Source organism: Phodopus roborovskii, unplaced genomic scaffold, assembly GCF_943737965.1.
Source record: "Phodopus roborovskii unplaced genomic scaffold, PHOROB, whole genome shotgun sequence".
NCBI lineage: Eukaryota > Metazoa > Chordata > Mammalia > Rodentia > Cricetidae > Phodopus > Phodopus roborovskii.
Genome location: NW_026126433.1, coordinates 17051641 through 17078640, shown reverse-complemented (window position 1 = coordinate 17078640; position 27000 = coordinate 17051641). Strand labels below are relative to the sequence as shown.

At 35.5% G+C, this 27000-nt stretch overlaps 2 protein-coding genes across 3 annotated transcripts in view; one reads left to right on the top strand and one right to left on the bottom strand.

Moving 5' to 3' along the window:
• Positions 1 to 11091, top strand: part of Hltf (helicase like transcription factor) — a 57889-nt gene extending 46798 nt beyond the window's left edge. Inside the window, exons 20-24 of the mRNA XM_051185924.1 lie at positions 728 to 853; positions 1236 to 1348; positions 1741 to 1921; positions 5530 to 5610; positions 9041 to 11091. Coding sequence (XP_051041881.1) covers positions 728 to 853; positions 1236 to 1348; positions 1741 to 1921; positions 5530 to 5610; positions 9041 to 9193 — 654 coding nt within the window. The 3' untranslated portion in view covers positions 9194 to 11091. The remainder of the gene's footprint in view (positions 1 to 727; positions 854 to 1235; positions 1349 to 1740; positions 1922 to 5529; positions 5611 to 9040) is intronic.
• A 1783-nt stretch (positions 11092 to 12874) lies between these two features.
• Positions 12875 to 27000, bottom strand: part of Gyg1 (glycogenin 1) — a 32899-nt gene continuing 18773 nt past the window's right edge. Inside the window, exons 6-8 of one of the 2 annotated variants that reach the window (XM_051185925.1) lie at positions 15943 to 16162; positions 13933 to 13983; positions 12875 to 13680 (exon numbers count right to left, since the gene is read on the bottom strand). In XM_051185925.1, the coding sequence (XP_051041882.1) occupies positions 13507 to 13680; positions 13933 to 13983; positions 15943 to 16162 (445 nt within the window). In that variant the 3' untranslated portion in view covers positions 12875 to 13506. The remainder of the gene's footprint in view (positions 13681 to 13932; positions 13984 to 15942; positions 16163 to 27000) is intronic. The other variant, XM_051185926.1, reaches the window with a different exon arrangement.

Genomic DNA, 27000 nt, shown 5'->3' with positions numbered 1-27000 from the left:
AAACTGAGTTCAAAATCTGATGGTATTATACTTTTATCTGGTGGTATTGTACCTAATTTGGCTTGGCCATGTCTCAGAGATCTGATAGACACTTGCAGCTCTTTGCCATGTTGAACAAAGTAGGATAAATTAGGATTAGATTCTTTTGAAAATTCTATTGAAAGCAAATAATATTTTAAGCAATCTTTCAGCTAATGCAGCTATTGTAAATTGAAAATATTTCAAATTGATGTGGAATGTACATGTGGGAAAATTAGTTGCATGTACTACTACCCTTATCTACCCCTCCACCACCACCATCAGTCAATTGTGGGGTATCTGATATGCCAAACAGGGTAATGACCCACAGGTTAAGAACCACTGCATTAAGCACTTTTTTTCTTTTGAAGAATTGCATGCATGTTTACTGTATTATAGTTAAGTTGAGTGTGTTATTCATGTTTTATTTAGTAACAGATGATACTCAGTGCTCTAAGTTTCAGCCATTAGTCAGGATTGCACTCTTTTACTCGGTTCTTGGTATATGTCTCTTACAACATGAGGTTTATGTTTATGTGTTTGCAGTTCATGTACAAAGTTGATCCCAAGTTGATGAATGTGACACAAAGCCCAAACAAAATGTTAACCACAAGGAGTGTAGAACTTCTATGCATTACAGAAAATTTAGAAAAATTTATATCTTTATTCTTATGACAAGTATGGTTCCTTCTTTATTCTTTTGTATTAGCCACATGCTAAATGCCCTTTATGCAGAAATAATATACATGGAGATAATTTATTAGAATGTCCTCCAGAAGAATTGGCATGTGACAGTGAGAAAAAATCCAAAATGGAATGGACATCCAGTTCAAAGGTAATGAGCCCATGTGCAAATATTCTAGTGTTACTTCATTTTCAATAAGGAAATGTCATATAATAAAATAGTAACTCTAATTCTGTTTTAGTCCTGTCATTTCTTATTCTTCTAGTGCTACAGTCTTGTGTTTATATTTAGTGTTAAATTTCAGGTGGAAAAGAAAGGAATTTGGTTTATTATGGTTTTTTTTTTTTTTCAGTCTCTATTCTTTCACTTTTCCTTTTTAAATTATATGAAAACCCTATCAGTGCTCAGATTTGTTCAGTGAATACTGCATTATATGAACCCGGTTAAAATTAGTTTTTGCTAATACATTTTTAAAAACTTGAATGTTTGGACTTATGAGATCTGATCTAATGGGTATGATTTTTTTTTTCAGATTAATGCTCTAATGCATGCTTTGATTGAATTACGGACAGAGAACCCCAACATAAAAAGTTTAGTTGTTTCTCAGTTTACCACATTCCTGTCTTTAATAGAAACACCACTTAAGTAAGTTTAACAGTATTTTTTACTTCACATGGGATGATTTTATACATGTGTATTGTTTGATAGCAAAAACAATGTTTTAGTATTTTATAGGTTTAGTCATTTCATCTGTTTAAAATAATAGTGTAACTACAAAACTTTTCCTGAGTATAATAACTTAAAATTAAGGCAAATGGCTAGGTGCTTAATCATTTGCCTTATTGAGAAATGAATGAAGGAATGAATGTGTAGTGACTAGGAAAGTGTTTACCTAGCTTCTGCAAGACCTTGGGTTTAACTAATCTTTAGTACCACATAAATTAATTAGTGAATGTACTTGGTTTAACTAAAATTTGTTAACTATTTAGTATTTTTTATAATATAGTATTACTTGTCTGTTTTCTTTTTCCCATTAGAGACTCAGGATTTGTGTTTACTCGTTTAGATGGTTCCATGGCTCAAAAGAAAAGAGTTGAGTCAATTCAGTGTTTTCAAAACACAGAAGCAGGATCTCCGACTATAATGCTATTGTCCTTAAAAGCAGGTGGAGTTGGCTTGAATCTTTGTGCAGCTTCTCGGGTATTCTTAATGGATCCAGTAAGTACTTAATAGAGTTTTTAAAATGTTTGCCCGACACCTCAAGATAGAACAAAAAACGAAAAAGAAAAAAAAGAAAGAAAATGGAAAAGAAGAGAAACAAAACCTGCTTGGTAGATGCCTTTGTAGTTACAACTAATTGTGATAAAAGTACTATTATTCTTATTATCCTTATTTGCAGATAAGAAAACTGATGCACTGAAGAGTAAATAAAATTAAACAATATGTCCAGTATCACACAGTACTTTGTAAAACTGGTCAGATTTTGAGTTCTTAAGTACCATTCTGTGCATTTCTATTCTTCTGAATACATAAAACATGCCTGTTACAATGTTTTTAGATGAAGTAAGCAGCTTCATCTTGCTTTGTGTTGTATGGCCAAGGCACTGGGAATTTGACTATAAATCAGACATAAGGGCTTCTTTTGTGGTGCCACCTCTAATTTGCCTAAGAATTAGGTCACATGCAATGCAATTTTAAACCTCTCTTATGAGATTTAGGAGTTCCTGGAAGAGACCAAAAATGTATAGTTTAGACATGTATCCTAGCTGATTCAGGTTTAGCTATCTATCAACATGTTCTGGGTAAGTGTTACTAGCTGATAGAGTACAGGCACTTGTGGTTGTGTAATTCAGGCCCTAGAGAAAAGACAACCACAATTCACTTTGCACTTTTCTTACAAAGACAAATGATCTGAACTTGCATACACATAGGAGAGAGAGAGAGAGAGAGAGAGAGAGAGAGAGAGAGAGAGAGTGTGTTTGTTTAAAGGTGTTTCCTCTTTGAGGATAACCTTCCCAGAGTCATGCTGTACAGACTTCTGTGGGTGCAAATCATGAGTAGCAGTGGTGTACATTTCCTAAGTGCTGTCACAAGTCTAAAGATAAAATTTATGGTTATTGTTTTAAAAATTTTGTAATTTGTGACATAGCAATTCAGTGATAATTCTTAAAGTTCAGTTTAGAGTTTAGATGAGAGTCTAAAAGTATTTTTTTTTTTTTTGCTTAAGTTGGCCACTTGTTTATAATTTAAAAAACAACGTCAGAATGTTTTAGTGCTTTTGTAGATTTTCATTGAACTTTGCCACACTTTTCAATGTCATTTCTAACTTAAAAACAAAAGTCAACCCCCAGAAAAATAAGACTCAACAACAAAATCTCATTGAAAATATTTTACCTATTCATAAGGAATTCCCTAAATAAGTAAGATAATATTTAAATGGACATTATGAGTTCCTGATGAATCTAGTTACCTCCTTACTCATTACATGTGAGAATGAGTGTTGTATGTTTTATATGTAATGTAAATTTGTTAGTTAAACTAAGTATCTATTGCCAGCTTATCATTGTTCCTGGAATAAAATACAGGCAATAGGGAAAAATTGATTTAGACTCTAGGTATAATTTAAAATGTCTTTGAAATACAAGTAATTCATAAAGTTTTGTTAGAACCATAGCTCATATATCCTGAAGTCAAAACTCCTATACTAGAAATATACAGCTTAAGGCATCAGAAAATTAACAGCATTTAGTTCTTAGTTCCCAGGGAACTTAGAGGGAAATAACAGCTTAAGCATGAATTCATCTGCAGGAATTATTGTTGTTTCTGTTTTCAGCTAGTACTTTCTGTGTAAATGTAACTTTACCCCAAATACTGTTTTCAGATTATGTGTGTGTTTTGTTGTGGGCCTATACAAGTGAGTATGTAGAACAGGGAATGACATTGGCTGTCTCTCTATTGCTCTCCATGTTTTTCCATCAAAACATAATCTGGCTTTGAACCAGGAGCTCGCTATTTTGTCCAGGCTTGCTGACCAATGAGCTCCTAGAATCTACTTGTCTCTGTCCCCCAATACTAATCCAAGAACATGGAGGATGGCCAGCTTTTCTGTGGGTGCTGGGGATTTCAAATCCAAGTTTTCATGTTTCCATAGCAAGTTCTCATACCACTAAGCCACCTCTACCTCTTGCTTTCATTTTTAAGAATCTTCAATTTTAACTTTTTTACAACTTTTATCATTTATTTATGTCTATATGTGTATATCTACAGTGTACACAGCAGGTGCCTGAGGAATCCAGGCAGAAAGCATCAGATATCTTGGAGCTGAAGTTACTGGTGGTTTTGAAATACCTGAATGGGGTGCTGAGAACTGTATTCCAATCCTCTGAAAGAGCAACAAGCACTTTAACCATTGATCCATCTCTCTAGTCCCCAAATTTAATCCTTTTATTTTGAGACAGTGTAGAGCTTGCTTTGTGGGACTTGAACTTATAGAGATCTGCCTGCCTCTGACTTTAGAGTGCTGGGATCAAAGGTGTGAGCCGCTGTGAGGAACAATGTACTGGTTATCTTGACAGTAATTTCTTTTTTTGAAATTAAATATAATAATAGCTCCCTTCCTTTTCCTCCCTCTAAACTTTGCTCTCTTTTAAATTTGTGTCCTATTTCATTAATTGTTGTTATAAACATATATGTATGTGTTACTTGTAAATGCATAAATACAGCCAGCTCAGTCTGTATAATGTCTTTTGTGTATAAATGTTTTCAGGGCTGACCATTTGGTATTAGATAATCAGTTGGTGTGTTCTTCCTTAAGAAAGACTATTTCTCCCACTCTCAGAATTCCTCAGTGAACTGTAATTCTTTGTGTGGCTGTGAACTCTTGGACTTTACTCATACATATATTAGCATGTCCCAAACTACACCTGTAGAGTCTCACCAATATAACTGCCTCTATTATTTTGAAGCCATTTGACTGCTGAAGAACTCTGTAGCTGAGTGGTTTTTTTTTTTTTTTTTTTTTTTTTTTTTTTGGTGTTGGTAGTGGTTTTTTGTTGTTGTTTGCTTGTTTTGGTTTTTTTTTTTGTTGTTGTTGTTGTTGTTGTTTTTTGCTTTATTTCATCATTTTCTTCAGCTTAAGAAAGATTCATGTACTTTTAAAGTTTATTTTGGAATTCCAGCTGATTTCAAACATAGATACATATGATTGCTTCAACAAGTCTGAAAGAGCTTTTAGGACTTTTGACTACCCTTGAAACTTTTCAGAGTATTTATTTGTATTTTATCAATGGGGAAAAGAAAACCAGTAGAACGAGAGAAACTTTTTCATATGGAGTTCCGAGAATGACATCTTTTCTGTGGTCTTTTAAGCCATCTGAGAAGTCATAACTTTTCATTTTACTGAAATCATAAGGTGTTCTGATCATTTGGCAGGGCATTATGTTGCTGCTGCCACACCTGTCAGACTTTTGTTGGGCACAAGTTGAACATTTCTATCTAAGATGCTCTAAAACTTGGATCTTTTTGAGTACTGACTCAAACTTCAAAACATTTTGGACTTTGAGTTTTTGGATTATGGATTTATGCAAACATTCCAAAATCTGAAACATTGAATGTTAAAACACACCAGTTAAGATCCTCATTTACTGTTGAAGTGGGTAGAATGCCGTATGTGGGGAGAGGGCTGCCTGTCTTCATTGTGATTGGGAAATAACTTTCTTCCAGGGACATATATAATGTCAGTGTTTGAATTCCACATACTGAGATGAAGGGCTAGTGCAGAAGACTCACACAGTAAAGCAGTAGTCATACAATCATCTTCTCCCTAGGCCTGGAACCCTGCTGCCGAAGATCAGTGCTTTGACAGATGCCATAGACTTGGCCAAAAGCAAGAGGTTATCATCACAAAAGTGAGTTTAAAGCTACCTATTTTTAAGATTATTTTTGCTTTTTAAATGTTACATAGGCAATATGTAAATACATTACTGCCAAGATTGAAGTAGAATTGAGAATGTAAAGTTCACCCATTTTCCTCCTTCATAGTTTCAAATATGTTCAAAGGGGTTTTCTCCCTCTGTAACTACATACATTCTTATTCATGTATATTGCTCAATGTAAAAAAAAAAAATGAAAGAAAATGAGGTAATACTTTATTATTTTATAATTTATTCTTTTGCCTTAAACATGTATTGAAGATTTACTATCTATATACATTTAAATCAACTCTTTCTTCCTATGGTAAAATGTGTGCGCAGTTTACCATTACAGCCATTATTTTAATCACACAGTACTTTTGCATTAGGAATACTCTACAGTGTATTAATCACTATCACCATCCATCCACAGATCTTGTCTGTTGTAACAAACAGAATCCTTTTATAGTCGTGTTATACTCCTTTACACTTTGCATTGCTTTCCACTACCAAGCCCCTCACAGCCATCATTCTGCTTAGTATCTGAATCTTCATTAGCACCTGCACTCAGAGCCATCATGACTAAGTAGTCTTAAGCTTTGTCATAAGATCAGTGTTGTTGTGCAAGGTGTCATATACACATCTTTGTGCGTATATACTAATATTTCTTCAGTGTGCCTTGTTTCCTAGTTTTTCTGCAGTGTGGATTATAGGCTGCTGATCCATATATGAGTGATTGCATAGCATATTTGTTTTTTTGTGACTCGGTTACCTCACTTAAGATGGTTTCTTCTAGTTTCACCACATTTTCTGTACTGATTCTTCAGTTGAGAGGCATTTAGGTTGCTTCCAGGTTCTGGCTATTACAGATAATGCTGCTGTGAACATAGTTGAACAGATGTCCTTGTCGTATGATTGTGCATCTTTTGGGTATATAAAAGTGGAATTGCCAGATCTAGTGGTAGAATGGTTCCCATTTACCTGAGGAACTGCCGTACTGATTTCCAAAGTGGCTATACAAGTTTGCACTCCCACCAGCAGTGGAGGAGTATACCCTTCTCCACATCATTTCCAGCATAAACTGTCTTTGGTGTTTTTTGTTTTAGCCATTCTGACAGGAGTAAGATGGTATCTCAAAGTTGTTTTCATTTGCATTTCCCTGATGGCTAAGGATTTTGAGTACTTAAGTATCTTTCAGCCATTTTAAATTCCTCTATTGAGAATTTAATTTAGTTCTGTACCCCACTTTTTAATTGGATTATTTGGTGTTTTGGTGACTAGCTTGAGTTCTTTGTATATTTTGGAAATCAGCCTTCTGTTGTATGTGAGGTGGGTGAATATCTTTTCCCATTCTTTGTGCTGCCATTTTGTCTTGTTGACTGTGTCCTTTGCCTTACAGAAGCTTCTCAGTTTCAGGAGGTCCCATTTATTAATTGTCAATCTCAGTGTCTGTGCTACTGGTGTTATGTTAAGGAAGCAGTCTCTCGTACCAATTTGTTCAAGGGTATGTCCCACTTTCTCTTCTGAGAGGTTCAGTGTGGCTGGATTTATGTTGAGGTCTTTGATCCATTTGGACTTAAGTTTTGTGCATAGTGATAGACACGGATCTATCTGTGATCTTCTACACACCAGCATTCAGTTATGTCAGCACCATTTGTTGAAGATGCTTTCTTTTTTCCATTTTATAATTTAGCTGCTCTGTCAAAAATCGGGTGTTTGTAGTTGTGTGGATTAATTCCAGTCTTCAATTCAGTTCCATTGGTCTACCTGTCTATTTTTATGCCAATACCAAGCTGTGTTCATGACTATAGCTCTATAGTACAGTTTGAAGTCAGGGATGGTGATGACTCCTATAGTTCCTTTATTTAGGGTTGTTTTGTCTATCCTGGGTCTTTTGTCTTTCCATATAAAGTTGAGTAGTGTTCTCTCAAAGTCTGTGAAGAATTGTGCTAGGATTTTGATGAGAATTCAATTGAATCTGTAGATTGCTTTTGGCAAGATAGCCATTATTACTATCCAAGGGCATGGGAGACCATTCAGTTTTCTGGTCTCTTCTTTAATTTTTCTTTAAAGACCCAAAGTTCTTATTATAAAGGTCTTTCACTTGTTTGGTTAGTATTACCCCAAGATATTTTATGTTGTTTGTGGCTATTGTAAAGGGTGATGTTCCTCTGTTTTCTTTCTCAGCCCCTTTTTATCATCTGTATATTGTAGGGCTACTTGATTTTGTTTTTTTGGGGGGGGTTGGTTTTTTTTTTTTTTTTTTTTTTTTTTTTTGGTTGGTTGGTTGGGTTTTTTTTTTTTTTTTTGAGTTAATCTTGTACCCTGCTGTTTTCGTGCCTGGCTTTTTAAATGTGGATTCTGCAGCTTGACTTAGGTTCTATTGATTGATTCTACAAAGTATCAGATATCAGATAAAGAGTTCTCTTTAATGTTCATTTTGAAAATTTTATTATTATTGTTACTACTGGAAATTTGAAATCTACACTATTATATTCTACTTGAGGAATATTGCTTAGGATTTACTAAATTTTTTAAATGTATTTGAGTAAAGTTCTATGATAAAATTTCCTTTGATATTGCAGCAATTAAGACATTATACAATATAGTGTTTGTTAGGAACACTTTGTTACTTCACATTAAATGTTTTCCTAGAAAGTTTATAGTAGAGATCTTGAATAAGACTTGGATATGCCTTTTACTCCTTGGTGAAATTTTTATTACCTTTAAGATTTTTATCAGAAATTTTGAATTTTTCAACTTAATCATCTTTTGCCAGTAGGAGGCAAATACCTCCTACTGTACATAAAGACTTTCATTTGTGGAAACTTCATTTGACTCCTAACATAATGCTAAATTCATTTTGATAATACTCTAGCTATAGGGAGGGATACCTATATAATTTGTGTGTGTGATTTTCTCTTCTGGTGATGGTGGAGGTTGCATAACTTTTGTGCTTTCAACTATATTCTTTGTACAAGAAAATGACATTGGGTGAGAAAGGGAAGCCATGTTTAGCTTTTGCGTATGTTGTAAATATCCTCATTGTATGTTGAGAAAAGGGCAGAAGATATATATTTTTTTAAAATGTGAAATAATGTAGTATTTCTAACACATACTATAAAATGTCCTAGTAAAATGGTATGAAATATATATGTATGTATGTATGTATGTATATATGTATGTATATATATATACATACATATATATTATCATTTGACTTTGAAATTTCGGTATTGTTGAAATACAAATTATTTTAAAGGTGGTATGTTCTTTTTGACTTTAGTAGGCAGTGTTGTTAGCATGTTAATCTTTTGTGTGGCTCAGGAATAATCTAATTAGTAAGGTTTTTAAAGAGAATTGAAAAAGAACTTCATTTGTCACCTGAAAAGTTCTTAACCAACTTCATTTATTTCTCTGTTTGAAGTTCATTGTAAAGGATTCTGTTGAAGAAAATATGTTGAAAATACAAAACACAAAAAGAGAACTTGCAGCTGGAGCTTTTGGAACTAAAAAAACAGATGCTAATGAAATGAAACAAGCTAAAATCAATGAAATCCGAACTTTAATTGATTTATAATTCGTGGGATTTTTGTAAGGTCAGTTCAAGCAATTACCTAAGATTTATACATGAAAAATGCAGATTTAAGAATGAGATCTAGAAAATATTCTATATGGGGCATATTTCATATTAATAAAGTGATATTACTGATATATCTATATATGAATCTTACTTTTAATGATACTTCAGATAGCAATAAGTTCCATTGTAAATTGGCCTGAAAGCGATTATCATAGTTCTTTTGCTCTACAGCTTTGCATAATGCCTTTGCTTAATATTTCCTACCTCTCCCATGTATCCCACACCTTCATTCTTAAGTGGTCATAGCTTATACTTTTGACTAGGAGATTAGTTTTTCTTTGTTGGAAATATTTGGTTATTCACCAAAGCCTTTAATTGATGATTCAGTGGATCTACCGTCCTTGTAAATCATTAAGAAATATGTATACAACTATAAGGAAGATTTTATTGGATGTTTAAAGGCTATAGTTGCATCTATAACCAAACCTTAAAGGAAAGATCAAAGTACAAGGGATCAAGTTAATCACAATTTTTATAGCTTTATTGAGATATAATTTATATATTTGACTTGCAGTATTTAATTTGAAAAAAAATGGGGCCCTAATCAAAGATGGTGTGTCCATTTAACTGAAGTGGTACTACATTCATTAAATTTAAATGTAGTGATAGAAGCATAGGGTGTAAATAGTCTCTAGGGGTACGGGAACCAGTTCTACCCAGTTTGTTTTGAATGTTTACATTATGTGATTCAAGTAGATATTTCTATAAATTGTTTTTAGTTACGTATGGTTTCTGGAAATAGCTTTATATATTTTTGTAATACAGAAGACTGCTACTGTATGTGAGAGGCATGACAATCAGAATGGAAGTTGGGCTGATAACCACCAAAATCCTTTCAACTCTTAAAGACATCTAATCCTGAATATAAAAATGCCTTTGTGTGTTTAAAATCAGAATTTAATTTTGGAATTTCACTAATTGATCCATACATATTTTTTACCCTTTTTGTTATTAAGAAAGCTTACTAGTTGCCCCAAAATTATAGATGACTTTGAGTCATATTTAAAATAAATAAGCAGTCAGGTTCTGTAATTAGTTTTATTTTCCTGTGGATTTTTTTTTTTTAATACAGGAAAGAGATTACTAAGAAAAGCCTCATGGCTTATGGTATACACTGAAGAACATCTGAGATTTTATTTATGCTACTAGAGACTCAACTGATGAGAGAGATGATAGGTACCCATCTAAGGTGTATGACATATATCGTACCCCCTAAGTCTTCTCCAACCTGCTATTTCTCCAAAGGAACAGGATTAGCCAGCAAGAATCTTCTTGGTACCATTCCTCATAGTAACAGATGAGGTAGGCATGGTTTTTAGGAAGACATTTCTGCAAGGGTGAAAGTGGAATAACCATTCTTGTCCTGCTAAGGTTAGGAGCCCCTCAGTAGATTTTCTACCTTATAGGACAAGCATCACACAAAAATTCAGTGTCATTATATACAGCATTAGGGTTCTGTAGTACCCACACAGTGAAATTAAGTATAAACTGTTTCTAACCCAAATAAAGAAAGAAACCCAGCTTATCTGTTAACCACTTACCTATTTTAATTACAGATAAACTCAGGCTAAGAAGTGAAGGCAATTTGCTGCTTACCCAGAAAACTACAGTACTGTGCTTTAAAATATATTCATAACAATCAAATTTATTAAGCAATTTTTTTAGTATATTAAGTGGTATTAATAAAAAAGTTAATTCAAGATATATAAACCACTGGAATGAAAAATTTTATGCTATACTGTTTTATTACTTAGAAATATATTGAAAATACTGTATTATGTTTCAAACTGGATTTTTCTTTAAATTTAAATTCAATAAAAAGCTAAAAAAAATTACTTTCTATGGTGTCATCATTTAGTGACTTCTTTTTCACAGAAAAAAAATTCATTTTTAAAATGATATTGCACATTTTTTTCATTGAATCACTTTAAAAAGTACTGTTACTGTAATTTACTCATTCACATTTAAGTTTTGTACAACTATTGAAGTTCTCATTCAGATCTTAGTGTATATTTGAGGTTTATATAAAATAAATTGATCTGAAATACTGGGTTCCACTTAATTTCCTCATTTTAAGAACAATGGGAGTACTAAGTACAAAGCGTGTACTAAATTATTTTGTACTTAAAAATTATATTTTTATGATTAGAAATAATCCTATTTAGTTTATTAACAGTGTGTATATTACTCACAAGGGAATAGAAATGTAAGAGCACATTCATTACTTCCATAAATGTTCACCTTATAATTTGTGTTACTGTCTTTTATACATCTTTTTACAAACTTTCAGGGGTTTGTGGGTATTTTTAAGTTTGAGCTGCTTAAAAACAATACTATAAGATATTTTTTCCAGTAAGGTTTAATTAAGACATCTTTGGAAGATGAAGGTGATGAAGCCTACCAAAGAAATGGTAGGCTGCTTCGTGACACTGCAGCCACATGATTTGATACACCTTTATAACGTCAGCAGACTCCACTAAATGCATATTATGTAAAATCTAAACATCATGTAAGCTTTTTATACCTTAAAGCTTAACTTATGCTGTATTAAAAATAGAGAACAAACAATTCAGTGCTTGATTTCAAAGAATTTGATATTTAGAAATCCCTTGTATATTAAAAAATATTTCCAATCATACAACTTTATTTGGATTTCATATTGCTTAGACACAAAATAAGGTGGAATTCTGTTTACCTCTAGCAGACTCAGAAGCCAAAAAGGAAGAAGCATGACTTTGTCAAACTAACTAGAAGAGATTTGTGATTTCATTATATGATCTGACCAGTGGCAGAGCCACTTCAGACCTTTTTGTAAATGTTTCTTGTACTTGAAGATCATAGCAACTCATTGGCTACCAGTCCAAGTGTCTGAAGATATTTTTTATCACTAATATAATTTAAGAAGTTAGCTAAAAGTTCTTATTACCAGCCTCTGAGTTGCTTCCTAGTCATTCTTGTCTTTAGGTATCCAAACCCTTGTGTATTTATTCAGCCATACAGAATAGTAATGACTCAGATATCTATAGGATATTACAGAAAAGAAGATAGGGACCATAAAAGTGATGGCAATAAAAGCCACTGAAGCTTTTGTCGATTAAACCTTGTTTTTCCCATTTGTGTTCTCTCTTTTCTTCAGCTGAATTATTTGTGATACCCTGTTTTGATTATAAAAGATTGTTTTAAACCCCACTTTTCACACCTTGTAACCCATTGCAGCCTATACTCTCTGTTGGTGCCATGGGGTCATTGCTCTAGGGTGACTGAATGAATGCATAGATTCAGGCACCCAGAAGTCTAGCAAACTTATATTTGTGTTGTTTTTCTTTTTGTTGTTGTTTGTTTTTTAAAACTAGAGATCACTGGGTCCATCACAAAGATTACTTGAGTATACTAATTTTATTGACATGGCCTGATAATTTCGGGTTTCAAGAGTCAAACTATCTGAATACTCCCAAGGATGTAATTTTTCTATACTGGTAATTTTAAAAGCATATACCAGTGTGAAGGTTTGTATTTTTGAAACTGACCAGTTGCACAAATTTTGAGAAATTACTGAATGGTTTTTTTTTTTTTCCAAGGGTGAGGTAGAAAAGTACTTAAACAACCAAGATACGTCAATAAGTATTTAAGTCTTTATTTGTTCTATATAGTGCTACCACAGTTAACTATCAGAGAGAGCACACTGCAATTTTCAAGTAGACAGAACTGAAAAAAAGTAAGTCTGCATGCTGTCTTCATGGTGCATAGAAAACTGTTGAACTAACATTAGCTGGTAGGGTTATAAATCACTCTACTGTGTTAATAAAGGCTGTTTTAGCCTGTAAATAGAATTGACTCTCTGACAGGCTTTGGGCAATTCTAAATTGCAGGTCTAGTGAAGGGTACAACAAGCAAATATGGGACAATGTCATACCTTGTTTTGAAGTGAGACAGATGGAGAGTCAAGTTCTGTACCACAGAACAATCTTAGGAACTTAATTTTGGCTTTCCTTTGCCTCATATGTTGGCAACTGAAGGATTAAGAGTTTCTGGAAAAAGTCTGGGGTTAAATAGCACTTATCCATATAACAGAATTACTACTTCATAACATCTGGCCAGTTCTCATCTTCTGTCCTGCCCAAACCCTCATCTGGTGAGGTGTAATGAAAGCCTGTAACAACTGTAGCAGACTTTTCAACCAGCTTCACATACTATAAATATCAGAAATGTGCCTAAAATGTGGATGTGTCCACAGGGAAATGGCAGTGCTTCTATTGTAGGTAAGTGTCAAGTTTTCTCTTGATGTTATCAAAAGAATCTGCTCCCATGTAATCAGCCTGTCCCTGTTCCCACCGCTCCTTTCTTTCTTCTGAGGACATAGAAGGTTGTGTTGTAGCTGGGGCTTCCCCAATGGACAGGTGTGACAAAGCTCCTGAGACATGTTCCTAGAAGAGAGAGTCATCAGAGGCACCTTAATAGCTGAACTTCTGATGAACTTAAAGAATGCAATAAACAGAACATGAGAAAAGCCAAAATGAGTTATCATGCAAAAACTGAAAAGCATTACACAAAACAACAAAAAAGACAAGAATACAAGGGCTATATGATTTTTTTTCCCTAAAAAATGAAGACTTCTTGACTCAGTGAAAACATTGGGAGAACAAAGTAATTAGGGTTAATGTTTAAGTTCTGCATACCTTTCTACAGAAGCCACAAGAGAAAGCCAGTGTATAGACCAAGTCTGAAAGCTGCAAACAGTTCAGTAGAAAGTGTAAGATGGACTGACAAGGGAACACAAATCTCATGATAAGTTATTGATCCATGTGGGCTTGGAAAGGTTGAGAACTTAAACAAAACAATTCCTCGGATACTGTGCTTCACAAAGAACTTACCCAGGGAGAAACAGTGCACACTCAAGTCATTGTTTTTATGAAGGAAAGCTAAGTGGTTTGAGGATGTACCAAAATTTCCTGTTCAAGCTTTCATTTGGATTGCAAGTAGCATCTATTCTTGCAGCTTCTGTTAATGTGCTTGGTTTTAGGTAACTGTTTTTGTTTCCCATCTTCACCTTTTCTTGGCTTATAATCCTCAGATCTTGTGTATTGGAAAGAATAGGACATGCAGCAAATCTACTCTACCTTAAATTTGAATCTCATTGCATATGGCTAGCCAATCAACCAGAAAAGACAACCTGTGCTGCTACTCAAAAGCTCTAAGCTGCATAAGTAATAGAAACCTTATTAGAAGAGTTGATAAAATAGGCAATGCTTTTAGCAGAAAAAAAAAGGTGGATAATTTTTCTATACTTAATTTACTGGCATAAATGTTATAACTCTGTAAGTATACTGAAACTCTCTCAAGAGTTTAACTAAAGGGTTTTTGCTGTAAAATCATAAATGAATAGTTAAATGTACTTAAACTCCAAGTAGTTTAGGTATAGGGTTTTTACTGACATGTGAACAACCCTTAATCTATGTATATTCTGAAGCCACAAGGAGTTTAGGTACAAAACAGCGTCAGAGTGCAGGCAAAGCAAGAACATAAGGTCAGGCCAGCTTTTGCCTTCTACTTGCAACACAGGTGTTAAAGACATGGTTGCTTATCATTTCTATCTCACAGTACAGGAAGTTGAGTTTACAGTGAATGTCTTTAATAGACATGCCCCTAAGGTCAAGCTTGGTATGGAGCTAACCAAATAGATTATCAAAAAAGTTCTCCCTTCTTCTGCCATCAAATGGTATATGTACATAAAGATTATAGTCTTTCAGACATGAGTTTGAGTCCTAATTGTTACTGTAGCCTTTTACATGAGTAAAATTCTATGACTTCCCTAAGCCTTATCATTCATCTACAAAGAGGGGATATTAACAATAACTACTTAGTTGGAATGAGCTAATTGTACTAAACAGTGAAGGACTTAACTATGTTGCTAGCCACTGCTGTGAATATTTATCAGTCATGATACAGTACTGAATCAGAATATGATATTTATTTCTCCCTATCTCATGCCTACATTGGATACTACCTCATCATTTACTGATTTTTTTTGTATCTTAATATGTAAAATAACATTCTTCATCTTCTTCCAATTCACCATGAAGAACAAACCTCAGAAAAGTACCTTTAAAATCAGAAAACATGCTAATGAAGGTTGTTATTATAAAATGTACAGTGTTTTGTCACTCCCACAAAGGATCATTTCAAGATCTTAGGAGAATAAAGTAGGAAATCAGAATATTCCTACAGTATTTATTATGTATTCCTATTATTGTTATTTTCATGTTAAAAAAGTTTATTTTTTAACCAGAGGCAAATATTTAAATGTTTGAGGTTTCTACAACATAAATGTGGCATTCTTCCCATCTTTCCCACCCGGTGCTGGAGATGAAGGTAGGGCTTTCACATACATATAAGCATTCCCTTTTTAATCTTTGTATAGATTTACAATATTAGGAATCATCTAAGCATCATTTTTATGAACAATGGGTCAAGAATTCTATAGTTACAATGTATGGATATATAGAAGAATTCCAAAAACATATTTATTAAGATTTGCCACACAATCTACTTTTTCTTTTAGGTGTCGTTATCATTTCCCAGCTCTAAGATAAATACTACTACGAATTCCTGAATTCTTTTAATATATCAAGTTTTAAAAGTACAGCACTGAATTTCCTGAAATAAAAGTGAAAACAAACAGAACCTACCATCACTTGATAGGAGCAGTCATCTTTGACAAGGCCTTGGTGTTGGAGTAGGGGTAGAACACTGGTGGTGAAGATATCCCACCACTGGTTCAGAAACTCTGGGTGACTCACAGTTGGGTCTTGAGATTCACATTTGACACTCTTTGTTTGGGGACTATAAGTGTAATTCCATGGCTTGATTTGTCCCAAGAAGTGTACAACTTTGGCATTTGCACCAAACCTGCCAAGTGAATGGGTAGAAAGGATGAGTGGATTCTGAGCAGTAACAGAGAGCATCAGCACCTTTTGCAGTGTGTAGCCTCAGTTGTGCACCTTCTATCCTGTAGTAGGTGTTAGAAAGAAACCTACTCCACTGTAAGAATAGGAGACACTTTGATAATGCCCATGTTGTATCACCAGGAGCTAAGCTCTTAGGCACACATCCTAAAAAGATGTATTTGTGTAGTGGCAGACATCACAATGTCACAACTGCATTGCTTCTAGTCAAACTAGAAGCAGTCCACACCCATGGTAGGTAAAGTTATTGAACAGTAAATGTGCGTTCTCTTCTTCCTCCAAGAGAGGGTGCACTTCTTATCTAGTACTAAAGATGGTCATATGATTTGATTTGGTCAATGGAAGATAGAAATGTGATTGCCTTGTGAGCTTGCTTGTTTACCCTCTCTGAGAATTAAAAAAAAAAAAAAACCAGCAGAACCATGTTGCCTGTAGCCTGCCGGTTACAGAAGTATTGGAAACGAAGGATATCTTCGCCAAATCTGTGGCCTGGCTCCAATTTCAACTAGGAATGGATGAGAGCTGTCTCTTCTGACCTGCCAAGACATTAAGTAATAAATACTTGCTTATAAGGTTATGCAGTGTTTTAATATATGTACATAATTAGATCAGTGTACTCCTACATTTCCTGAAGTATCATATCCTTTTGGTGAAAACTTTTGAAAGTCTTTCTAGGATTTGAAAACAATATAGTACATTATTATCTAAAGTTACCCTATGTTGTTAGGTTTCTTGAGTGGTGGGTATTTTAAAACCCTGCAAGTTGGGGTTGGAAAGATGGCTTAGAGGTTAAAAGCATGTATTGCTCTTGCAAAGGATCTGAGTTAAGTTTCCACCACCTGCACTGGGTCACCCACAACCACCACAGTTTCATGGGGTCTAGTGCTTCTTCTGACTTCTGAGGTCACTGCACTGACTTGTACAAACCTACCTATCTACATACACACACAGGCACAAAAAGTAAAATTAAAGCCCACTCCAGTTTATATGGTATATGGATGAAATGATGTGGATGTGTGCATATGCTTTTGTGTGTGTGTGTGTGTGTGTGTGTGTGTGTACGCGTGCGCAGAAGGCAACATTGGGTATCTTTCATAACTGCTTTCCTTGACTCTTGTGACAGTTGGCCTGTATCCCCAGCACTGTGGTTATAGATGCCCACATCTGCCTTTAAGGTAGGTGCTGGAGTTGACCTGATTGCTTGTATACCAGACACTTTACCAACTGAGCCATTATCTCCAGCCTCACACTGCACATTTTTGACATGTAATTTTTTTGTAATGCATACAAAATTTCACAGCAAATGGTACCTTTAAATACATAAGCCTGGTTCTTTATTGGCTTGAAGGAAATCTGTAAATTTATAAACAGACAATAGGAGCTGGAGAACTCAGTGGTTAAGAGCACGTGTTGTTCTTGCAGAGGACCTGGGTTCAATTCCCAGCACTCACATGGTAGTTCACAACCATCTTTGATTTTAGTTTCAGGGCATCTGATGTCCTCCTGTGACCTCTTTGGACACTAAGCATGTATGAGATGCCCTTATATACATGCTGTCAAAAATACAAATAAAATGAATAACTAATTTTATTAAAAAGAACAACTAGGATTTCATGCTTGAGAAGCACAAAAAAGATGGTAATGAATTTCAGCAACTAGCTGGGCTGGTTTGTATAGGGCTGCCTGAGAGAACAAGGCAGAAGGATTCAGAATTCAAGGTCCAGACTAAATACTTAGTGAGAACCTGTCTCAAAGCTAAAATAAAGGCAAGTAAAAGAAGCATCACAAGGTAAGTGGGAACCCTGAGTGCTTGGGAATTCATAGAGAAACAAGGCACCACAGTCAGTGTTGGAGGACAGAGATTGAAGACAGTAGATTGTAACTTCAAGCTTATACAGGTGACATCTAGGTATCTTTACTGAATTTCAGCACTTAGACGGCAGATGTCAGTTGAGCACCATGTGAACACAACACTGGGGAGAAACTGGGGTACAAGTCCTGCATACTGGGTTCAAAAGTTAGACTTACTACATTAATCCTATATGTATCCAACATATTTGAGTGAAATGTACAGCCAAAATAACCTAGACCATTTGGATAACATTTCCTACCTCCCAATTGTATTTTGTAATGTTTGGGACACGTCCAGATTTTGTAAGGGCATGGTTGGGAATAATAGACCTATTGGGTAAAGAACTGAGTTATTAATGGCAGAGATGGACAGTTTTGTCTAAGGCTAGAGCTTCACTGTCCTGTGATCATGGAAAAGTAAAAATGACAAAGTTCCTCCTCCAGGTTTGCTTTATCTACCTCATGTTTCTTTAGAAAATTGATGCATGATATCCCAAACTTGATTTTATACATAGGACTTTTTCCTCCTCTCTCCATCTCATCCATCTTCCCCACTCTCTATACTTAAATGGATAGAAATCCTAGATCCTAAATAAGTAACTATATCTCAGGCACTGTGTTTGCTCTGTGTCCACAAGAAGCTTTTGTCCATGCCTAAAGATGGGTCACATAAAAATAATCAGTGTAAGGAAGCAAGTCAGAGGCACCAGGGCCACCCTGACATAAGGGCTATGGGAATTCCAAGGCAGTACAGGTGTGATTTTCAAAAGTGGGTTAATGCCAGAAGTCAAGATGGGACAATACCTGAGAAAGATAGACAGGATTCAAGTAATCATTGCAAATGTTCCACTGATGGTGAGAGATTCTGTCTCTCACCATCTCTCAGGTCTCAGATCTGATACCTGTGTGCGTATGTGTTTGGTGCAGGGGTAGTGACAGGCACAGTCTCATCCTAGCACTAGAAATCATTCAAGAAAATGCATATAAGGAAGCATAGGTCTCATAATTTACCACCCCGATGCAACTTCTCTGCTTGAAGCCACAGTAAATATTTTATTTTTCTGTATTAGACAGCCACTAAACCTCAACCTACATACTGATACTTACATTTTCATTAGTCTGTACTCATATAAATACTACACTGTTATAGCATAGTAGCAAAGATATTATAAAATATACTGAAACATTAGGTAGTAACTATCTTTTCTAGCCTACTAGTCCTCACAGTTCACATATGTAAACTACCAAGAGTCAACCAACACATTTTTGAAGTACATATGCTAAAATCTGTTTAGCATTTCCATTAAGTATTTAATCTCTGAGACAATTATGTAGGGAAACCAAGGCTTAAAGTTAAAAAAAAAAAAATCAAGAATTAATCACATGGCTGGGGACTGAACAGGTTGCGATTAACCAAGGTCATCTAGCCTCAGAGCCAATGCTCTTTGCCAGGACCAGCTATTATATAAGAATCTCAGGATTACAGAGCACTGTTTGTTAATCTGTCCACCTATGATAAACCAATCTAAGCTGAATCAGGAATATGTCAAATGTAGTCAAGGATTCTGCAATAGTAGTAATCAATCAGAAGGGAAATTATACAAATATACAAAGTTTACGAAGAAAGGAAAAATAAAAACAAGAAGTAGATGGTGTATCTTAGGTCCACAGTGACCCACATATAGATTGTGCTAGGCACCAATCATCTAAGGCCTCCCCAGATGCTCTCCTGTAATTCAGTCTGCAAATTCGGTTTCTGAGATGTATGTGGGAAAAGGACAAAATGACCCAATACATCCTCTGCTGTGAGCAGGAATGTGCACCTCAGTTTCAGGTCCTCCCCACAACCTCCCTGGATTTATGTTGGGACTCATGGTCTTCCTCTTAAATATCAATAGCAATTGCCATAGCCATAGGCCTTCCTTTTACTGTGGCCCAGGCCTTGGGCTCCACATTCATGAATCTATGTTTCCATACTCATTAGCCTGTTACCTTTTATAATAAAGAGAGTATCCTCCTCCTTCAAAATATCTTTAGTTATTCTTCTCTAACAGAAAAAGAAAGAAAAAACGGAACCAGTGGATAGTTTTGTTTTATATAAACAAAGGAGTCTTAAATTCTTAAGTTTGTTTGAAGTAGATGCTAAAATTCTAAGGTAGTGGTTCTCAACCTTTTTATTGCTGAGACCATTTAATCCAGTTCCTCCTGTTGTGACCCCCAACCATAAAAATTATTTTCACTGCTGCTTCATAGTTGTAACTTTGTTACTGTCATGAATTATAATATAAATATCTGATATGCAGGATATCTGTTAAGCAATCCTGTGAAAGGGTCCTTCAACCCCCAAGGGTATCTTGACCCACAGATTAAGAAACACTACTCTAAGGAGTCTGAGGTGTGGATGGAATTGCCCTTTCTCACCTGACAAGAAAGTTACCAGGACTGTGGCAAATATCATGGCACAAATGACCCCAAATGTTGTTCTGCAACAAAACAAAACAAAATGTAGGATTTGAGTAGCTTTCCTAAAATGCTAATCAGTGCAGATTATTTAAGGAAAGACAAAACATAGTTACTGAAGACGGAGGAGTGTAGAAGCAGACAGAGAAAAGCACAGAAGGAAGAATGATGCAAGGCCTCACAAAAGCAGGCAGTGACTTCTGCCTGTGGCTTCAGCTGAGCTGTAGTGAGCCTTATTTCTGTGTAGTAAGAAATAGTGACTCTTACATACTTCGGTAGTTAGATGAAATGCTACATATATAGCGATTACAGAAATGTGTAGTAGTAGAAAGCAAGAGAAAGAAAACATGTTAGAGATGGCACCTGTGTTGGTCACTAAACAAAGGTGGTCTGGTCCGGTCCAGGGGATCCTGAAGGGTGATGGGGGCAGAACGGAGAGAAAGCAATGCTGAGTGGAAAACAAGCTGTAGGTCAAGAATGGAAATGAAAACAAACTGCACTTTTATGTAAGAATGTTATTGGAAATCATGTAGGACTATCTTGATATGAAGACTATTGTCTGGGTCCCACACTGGCCACAAAAGTTTAAGTAATCCTTCACCTATATTATTCCAGTTGTATAGCCAAGGAGGCTAAAGGATTTATCTGACAGTTTTGTATATAAAAATTGTGAGCAAACTGTCTCAAACACTGGTCTGGTTTCTGATTTCAATGTTTTAATTAATTAGATACACATTTCAGATCATTTTTCACATGTACATTATGGTCATGGGGGGATGACTTAAAAATAATTTCCCATCCTTTGGTTATTTGAAAGAACCCAAAAGAATCCTATCAAAATGAAATAAGAGTAAGGTCATAAGTAAAATGAAAATATTTTCAGTCTTTTGAGACTTTCAGTATGGGAATTTCATTCAGTAGTATACTTGCTAGGCATGAATGTAGTTCTAGGCTTAATCCTTTGCACTGGAATCATGCAAACAAATGAACTAATAATTTCAGCCAAAATACAAAAGTGTGTACAGAGTTATAACCAAACAAGTCAGGGCTATCTCAGTGTCATATTTTCCCCACCAACATCAATAAGTGAGGAGAATGTAAACTACCTGGAAGAAAGCAAAATAACCAGTAGCTAGGAAGGGATGTGTTGCTGTAAGTGCTGTTGACACCAGCTTATGAGAAGAATAATGAGGAGGTTTCCTGACATACTCTGGGTTTATCCACAAAATCCAGCCAGGAATTTAAAAAAGAAGTTTGGCACAATTGTCTCTAAATTATCAACAGCAATTTATTCTGACCCAGTAAAGGGATTTGTATCAACTTGCATACATTTCTTAAAATAAGCATTCTAATTTTAACTTGATAAAATCTCTCTAAAGAGTCATCCAGATCACAAGACATAGTTTGAACCCAAGCCAGTAACAATAGTGCTTATGTTAGCTGCTGAAGTAATCCCTGTGACCTGATGTTACCAAAAGATCAGATAGACAATATATGGCTAGTTTAGTAGTTGGTAACACAGATGAGGCTACAGACCTGTTTAGAATGGAAAGAAACTAAACCAGGAGGGTAGGTAGAAGCAAATTTATCCATCAACTTTTTAACATGCTATGTTCTATGAGACACTAAGAAAGAGAAAGCAGTACTTGCATGGTGCTCCACTAGACACCAGGCCTTCTCCTGCCCACTCCAAAATGAATCATGCTCTCTGTCTTATTGCCACTCATTCACATGCTGCCTCAGTTTCACATGTGTGGAGACAGCTGCACAACAGCTTTTCCTACTAGTGATGAATACCTCCCTCTCACCAAAATGTACTTCCCTACCCCATCCACAGTCTAAGTCAGGAGCCTGACATGATGGCTCATGCCTGGAATCTCAGCACTTGGACTAAGGAGCTGAGGTAAGAGGATTGTTAAAAGTATAAGGCCACCATGGGTGGGCTACATACTGAGGTCAGGGTCTGCTTAAAAAGTCACCAACTCAACTGTTCTTTTTAAAAAGTCACCAACTCAACTGTTCACAAGGTATGGTTAAATGATTAATCCTGAGGGGCAGTGGTACACCAATGAAGTAGTAATGTGAAACACAGAAGTATTCTTGTCCCATATTCAAACACAGCTACAAACAATACAGCATACTCAGTTTTTCCTTGCCTTGCAAGTGAACCCTCTGCATAGTGTCCTGGAATCCAGGACATCAACACTCAGTTCAGACTTCATAGCTTTGATTGAGCTATTCAGGCTCCATTGCCTGAGACCAGCATTTCTTCATAAACTCTCAGAATGTCAAGAGGAAGACTCCTGGGACAGCATGTCCTTCTCTGCCTCTTCATCCATCCAACTGGAGCTTATTCCTACCTGCCAACATCCATAACCACCTACACACCCACTTCCTTCCTATTTGCTGAGGATGAAGGGTCCTGGCTCCACTTTTAGCACAACCTCTCCATGTGTATTCTAGATTCTTCCTTTTCATCCACTCAAAGGCATTACTCCCAACTCTCTTGTCAGCTCTCTGCTTTCTAAAAGACATCCCTTCACATGTCATTTCTATCACTAGAAATCTGTTGTAATATCTGCTTTCTTTACAAAAAAAATCACTATAATACTACCCCACTAAACAGACAGCTCCTTTCTGTTCCTCTTTGAAGCAGTTATATAGGAAAGCCATGTCCATTCTCTTAGACTCACTTCAGCCAGGATCTCTCATCCACCATTCTGCTACATGTACACTTGCTGAAGTCACTAGTGACATTTATATTGAATGATCAGTACTATTTCTAAGTTATCATTTTATCTACAACAGCACTTCACACAGATGGAATGTTCCTTTATCCTGGAAATATTTTCATTCTGAGGCTTCCTACAATATCATTATTTCCTGGGTTTCCTTGTTTTCTTACTCCCTCTTCTGAGACTCAGTCTTCATGATTCTTCTACAAATTACGAGTCCCTTGGCTACGTCTTCTTATGTTGTGGCTATAAACATTTTATGTGCTGACAGATCTAATAGTTTTGTCTGGTTCAGACATATCTCTTGAATGTCTGATTTCTTTACAACTAAATTTATTTTTTGACAATAGATGTACATATGGCCTTCTGATTGCTCTCACCCCCTACTGTCTCTTATTTTTCTCCCTCCCCTATATGTCCTCCCACTTCTTTACAAATTGGTCACATTCATGGCCTTTGTTATATTTGTGGGCAACCCACTGAGTATGATCAGGACCATCTTTGTGACTATGGGTTTTGAGTTATCCTATTTACTAGATTCTGGTCAGCTCAGAATTTGTGCATATCTAAAGAGAACCACTCCTTCTTCCAGAATCTCTCAGTAGCCAATAGTTCAGCAGTAAGGGGTAAGGCCCCAGCAGCCTTTTCCCTGTCCCTGGATGACACTTGACAGGGCTTATCTTGAGTAGGCCCAATGTAAGAAATCACAGCTGCTGCGAGTTCATGAATATGGTGGCTGTGTCACATCTAGATGCTGGCAATGCATAACCTTTCTCCTTGTTTTCCAGTGCTTACATTCCTTCCATCCCTTCTTTTGCAATGTTCCATGAGCCTTAAAGGGGTAGTATAAATATCTCACTCAGGGTTTTATATCTGTTTATCTATTGTACAGTTTCACTAAGATATTAATACACCCCTGCAAACTTCATACCTCCACCACCTGTCTCCAAAAAACTTCCTACCTTATAAAATGGACCATTTGCCTTCTACAGACTTCAATGATAATATCTGACATATCCCACCAGATACTTCATTTTTCAGAAGAAGCTTGAAAAGTATAGGTTTTATGTAAAATTCCTTAATTTCATATTGTGCTGAGTCAACCCCTATTTTTTTAAATAATGACAACAGAATTTAATAAAATTCTGCATAGTACAAATGAAAGATACTTCTGAGAAAATGACGTATGCAGCATGAGAATTTAAGATCTGTGAGATCTTATCTCCTTTTTTTCCTTCCATGAGCCCCTCTCTAATCCAGATGTCAATTTCAACCAAGGTTCTGCCTGTGTGATCTCACTCCTTTCACTCCTTTTTTGCCTATCACCAGAATGCCTCTCCAAGATAGTTTCGAATCCTAAAGAGAGTGGCTTAGCAATAGAGTATTTGCCTAGCATGCACAAGAACATTAGCATTAAAACGGAAATACAACAAGCAAAAGCTAACAGGAAAAGGCTGAGTTGAGTCTGATATGGAAACTTTTTGTTGATAAAGACTCAGGTGATAGCAGAGAAGGTAGCAGTAAGAACAGGGACAGAATACCCAACATAGATAAATGCTTAGAAATTAGGTCACATTGAGTATTGGGACTCCTGAAGTCCAACATGTATTACCACTACCCAGAAAAGAAGAACAGGTATGTGCAGATACCACTTTGTTCTTCAGCACACAGCACATGTCAAGAAGCTCTGCACACTTAATCTGCTGCCAAATAGGTTAGTTTGGTGTGCAACACAATGTATAGGTTCCAGGATCACCAAGAAAATGAATGGTTAAATAAACCAATAAACATTTAGAAAGTAACCCAAGTAACACATTTTAGGATTTATGTAAAGATGTAGGAATGTAAAAAGAGAGAATATTACAGTTTTGGTGAAAACAGTCATGGGATAAACCTAAGGCAAAGGTGTTCTAGGGATCTTGGAAATATAATCAGCAGAAACACAAGAGCATAGAATTTCAGACACTAAAGGGTCAATTTCTTTCAGAAAATATGATTTAAAATATGTGTGATGGGGACTTAGTCATTACATATACATACATACATATATATATATATATCACATAGAATCAAAGTAGTAAGTTGAAAAATTATTGTTTTTCAATATACTATATCTCAAGTCATAGTTGAACTCAAGTAAAAGGAGAAAGTAAAAATATTTACATAAAAATTATTTATAAATTACACTTTGTAGTCAATTTAATTAATAAATCTCTACAGTAGTCTAAAGCAATACTAGATGATTCTATACCTTTGTTTTAGGCATGTTTTATATAGAATGATGTGACCTAAATAGATATCAGTTAGTGGATTACAAAGAAATCCAAAATGGCAGTAACACAGTGACTTTCAAAAGATTAATGATGTTTTTCCTAGTACTACGTTCAAATCAAAGTCTCTACTATAAGCATAAAACAGACTTTCTAATTGGAAAAAACAGATTTTACACACATGCACACACACACATGCACTATGGAATTCAATGTGTGTGTGTGTGTGTGTGTGTACATGTGTGTATATGCATGTTTATTATTTACAAGCTACAATTAAAAGCCAACTCTGCCCCAAACATTATGCTAAGCATAACAAATTAAATAATATTTTACCCCAAAACACATTTATAAATTGTTTCCCAATGTATACACTAAAAATTGACTTTAAAATAACTAACCAAAACATTTTTGTTCTTAAATTAGGCTAAAGAGGATCTTATAAGATATACTACTTTTGTTTTTCAGAAACTTTGAGTAGTATGAAAGGTAATAAAACCACTAAGTCTTTTTTCTTTGTTTTGTTCTATCCAGATGATATGCAGAATGGCATAGACTTACTATTCCATGGCTCAAATACATGTTCATTCCCAAGAGATCATCTGAGTTGAAACTATATGTAATAGTACACATTTTAAAAGTGTGTGTGTATGCACATGTGTAAAATGTACATGCATATATGTGTGTGTGTGTGCATGGGTGCCCATGCATTTCTGTGAACAGTCTTCTTTTGAATGGCTTCTGTGCCCAACACTTCAACTAAAGGCTTTAGAGACATCTTAGCAAATGGCTATGTGAAGTTTTAGACAAAGTCTCCATTTTTCCCAGTGAAACCCCTTGCTTTAAATCATTCCTTAGACTTTCCTTCTATCTGCCATTACCCATGGTCCCCTGTAGAAGGCAACATGTACCAGGGCTATTCAGCCCTGGAGAACCACCAGGCCATTCTGAACCCAATGTGGGCTACAAATTTACAGGCCTTTCTGTAGAAAGTTTTGGTGGCCCAAGTATTTATGATAGGCTAATTCAGTCTATAAAATGATTTTTACATTGATATACCAAAATTTAAAACATAAAAGAAATGGAACTACCTACATCTTGGTATCCTTTTCCCAATGTAAAGAAATAGAGGGAAATGTCTATAAAGCTAGGTCTCTGGAAGAAAACCAAAAACATTTTCTGGCAGGGAAAGTGAAAATGAGCTCTCTAATACTGTTTCAGCATTTTTAAGCAGGTGGCAGTTGGAGGAGATAAGATCTGGCTTTGAGCAGTCATATCATGGAAAGGAAGAGAGACCCACTAATGGTAGCATAAACTCCTGTAAGACGGCAAGCGGCAAGCTAACCATTGGATTACTGATCCTGATTTCCTCAATGTGCTATGCTCTCTACAGAAATGGGAGAAAAATCAAGAATCTTGCCAGAGCAAGAAGAAGAAACCAGGAAGAGGAAACCACCCTGGCCATT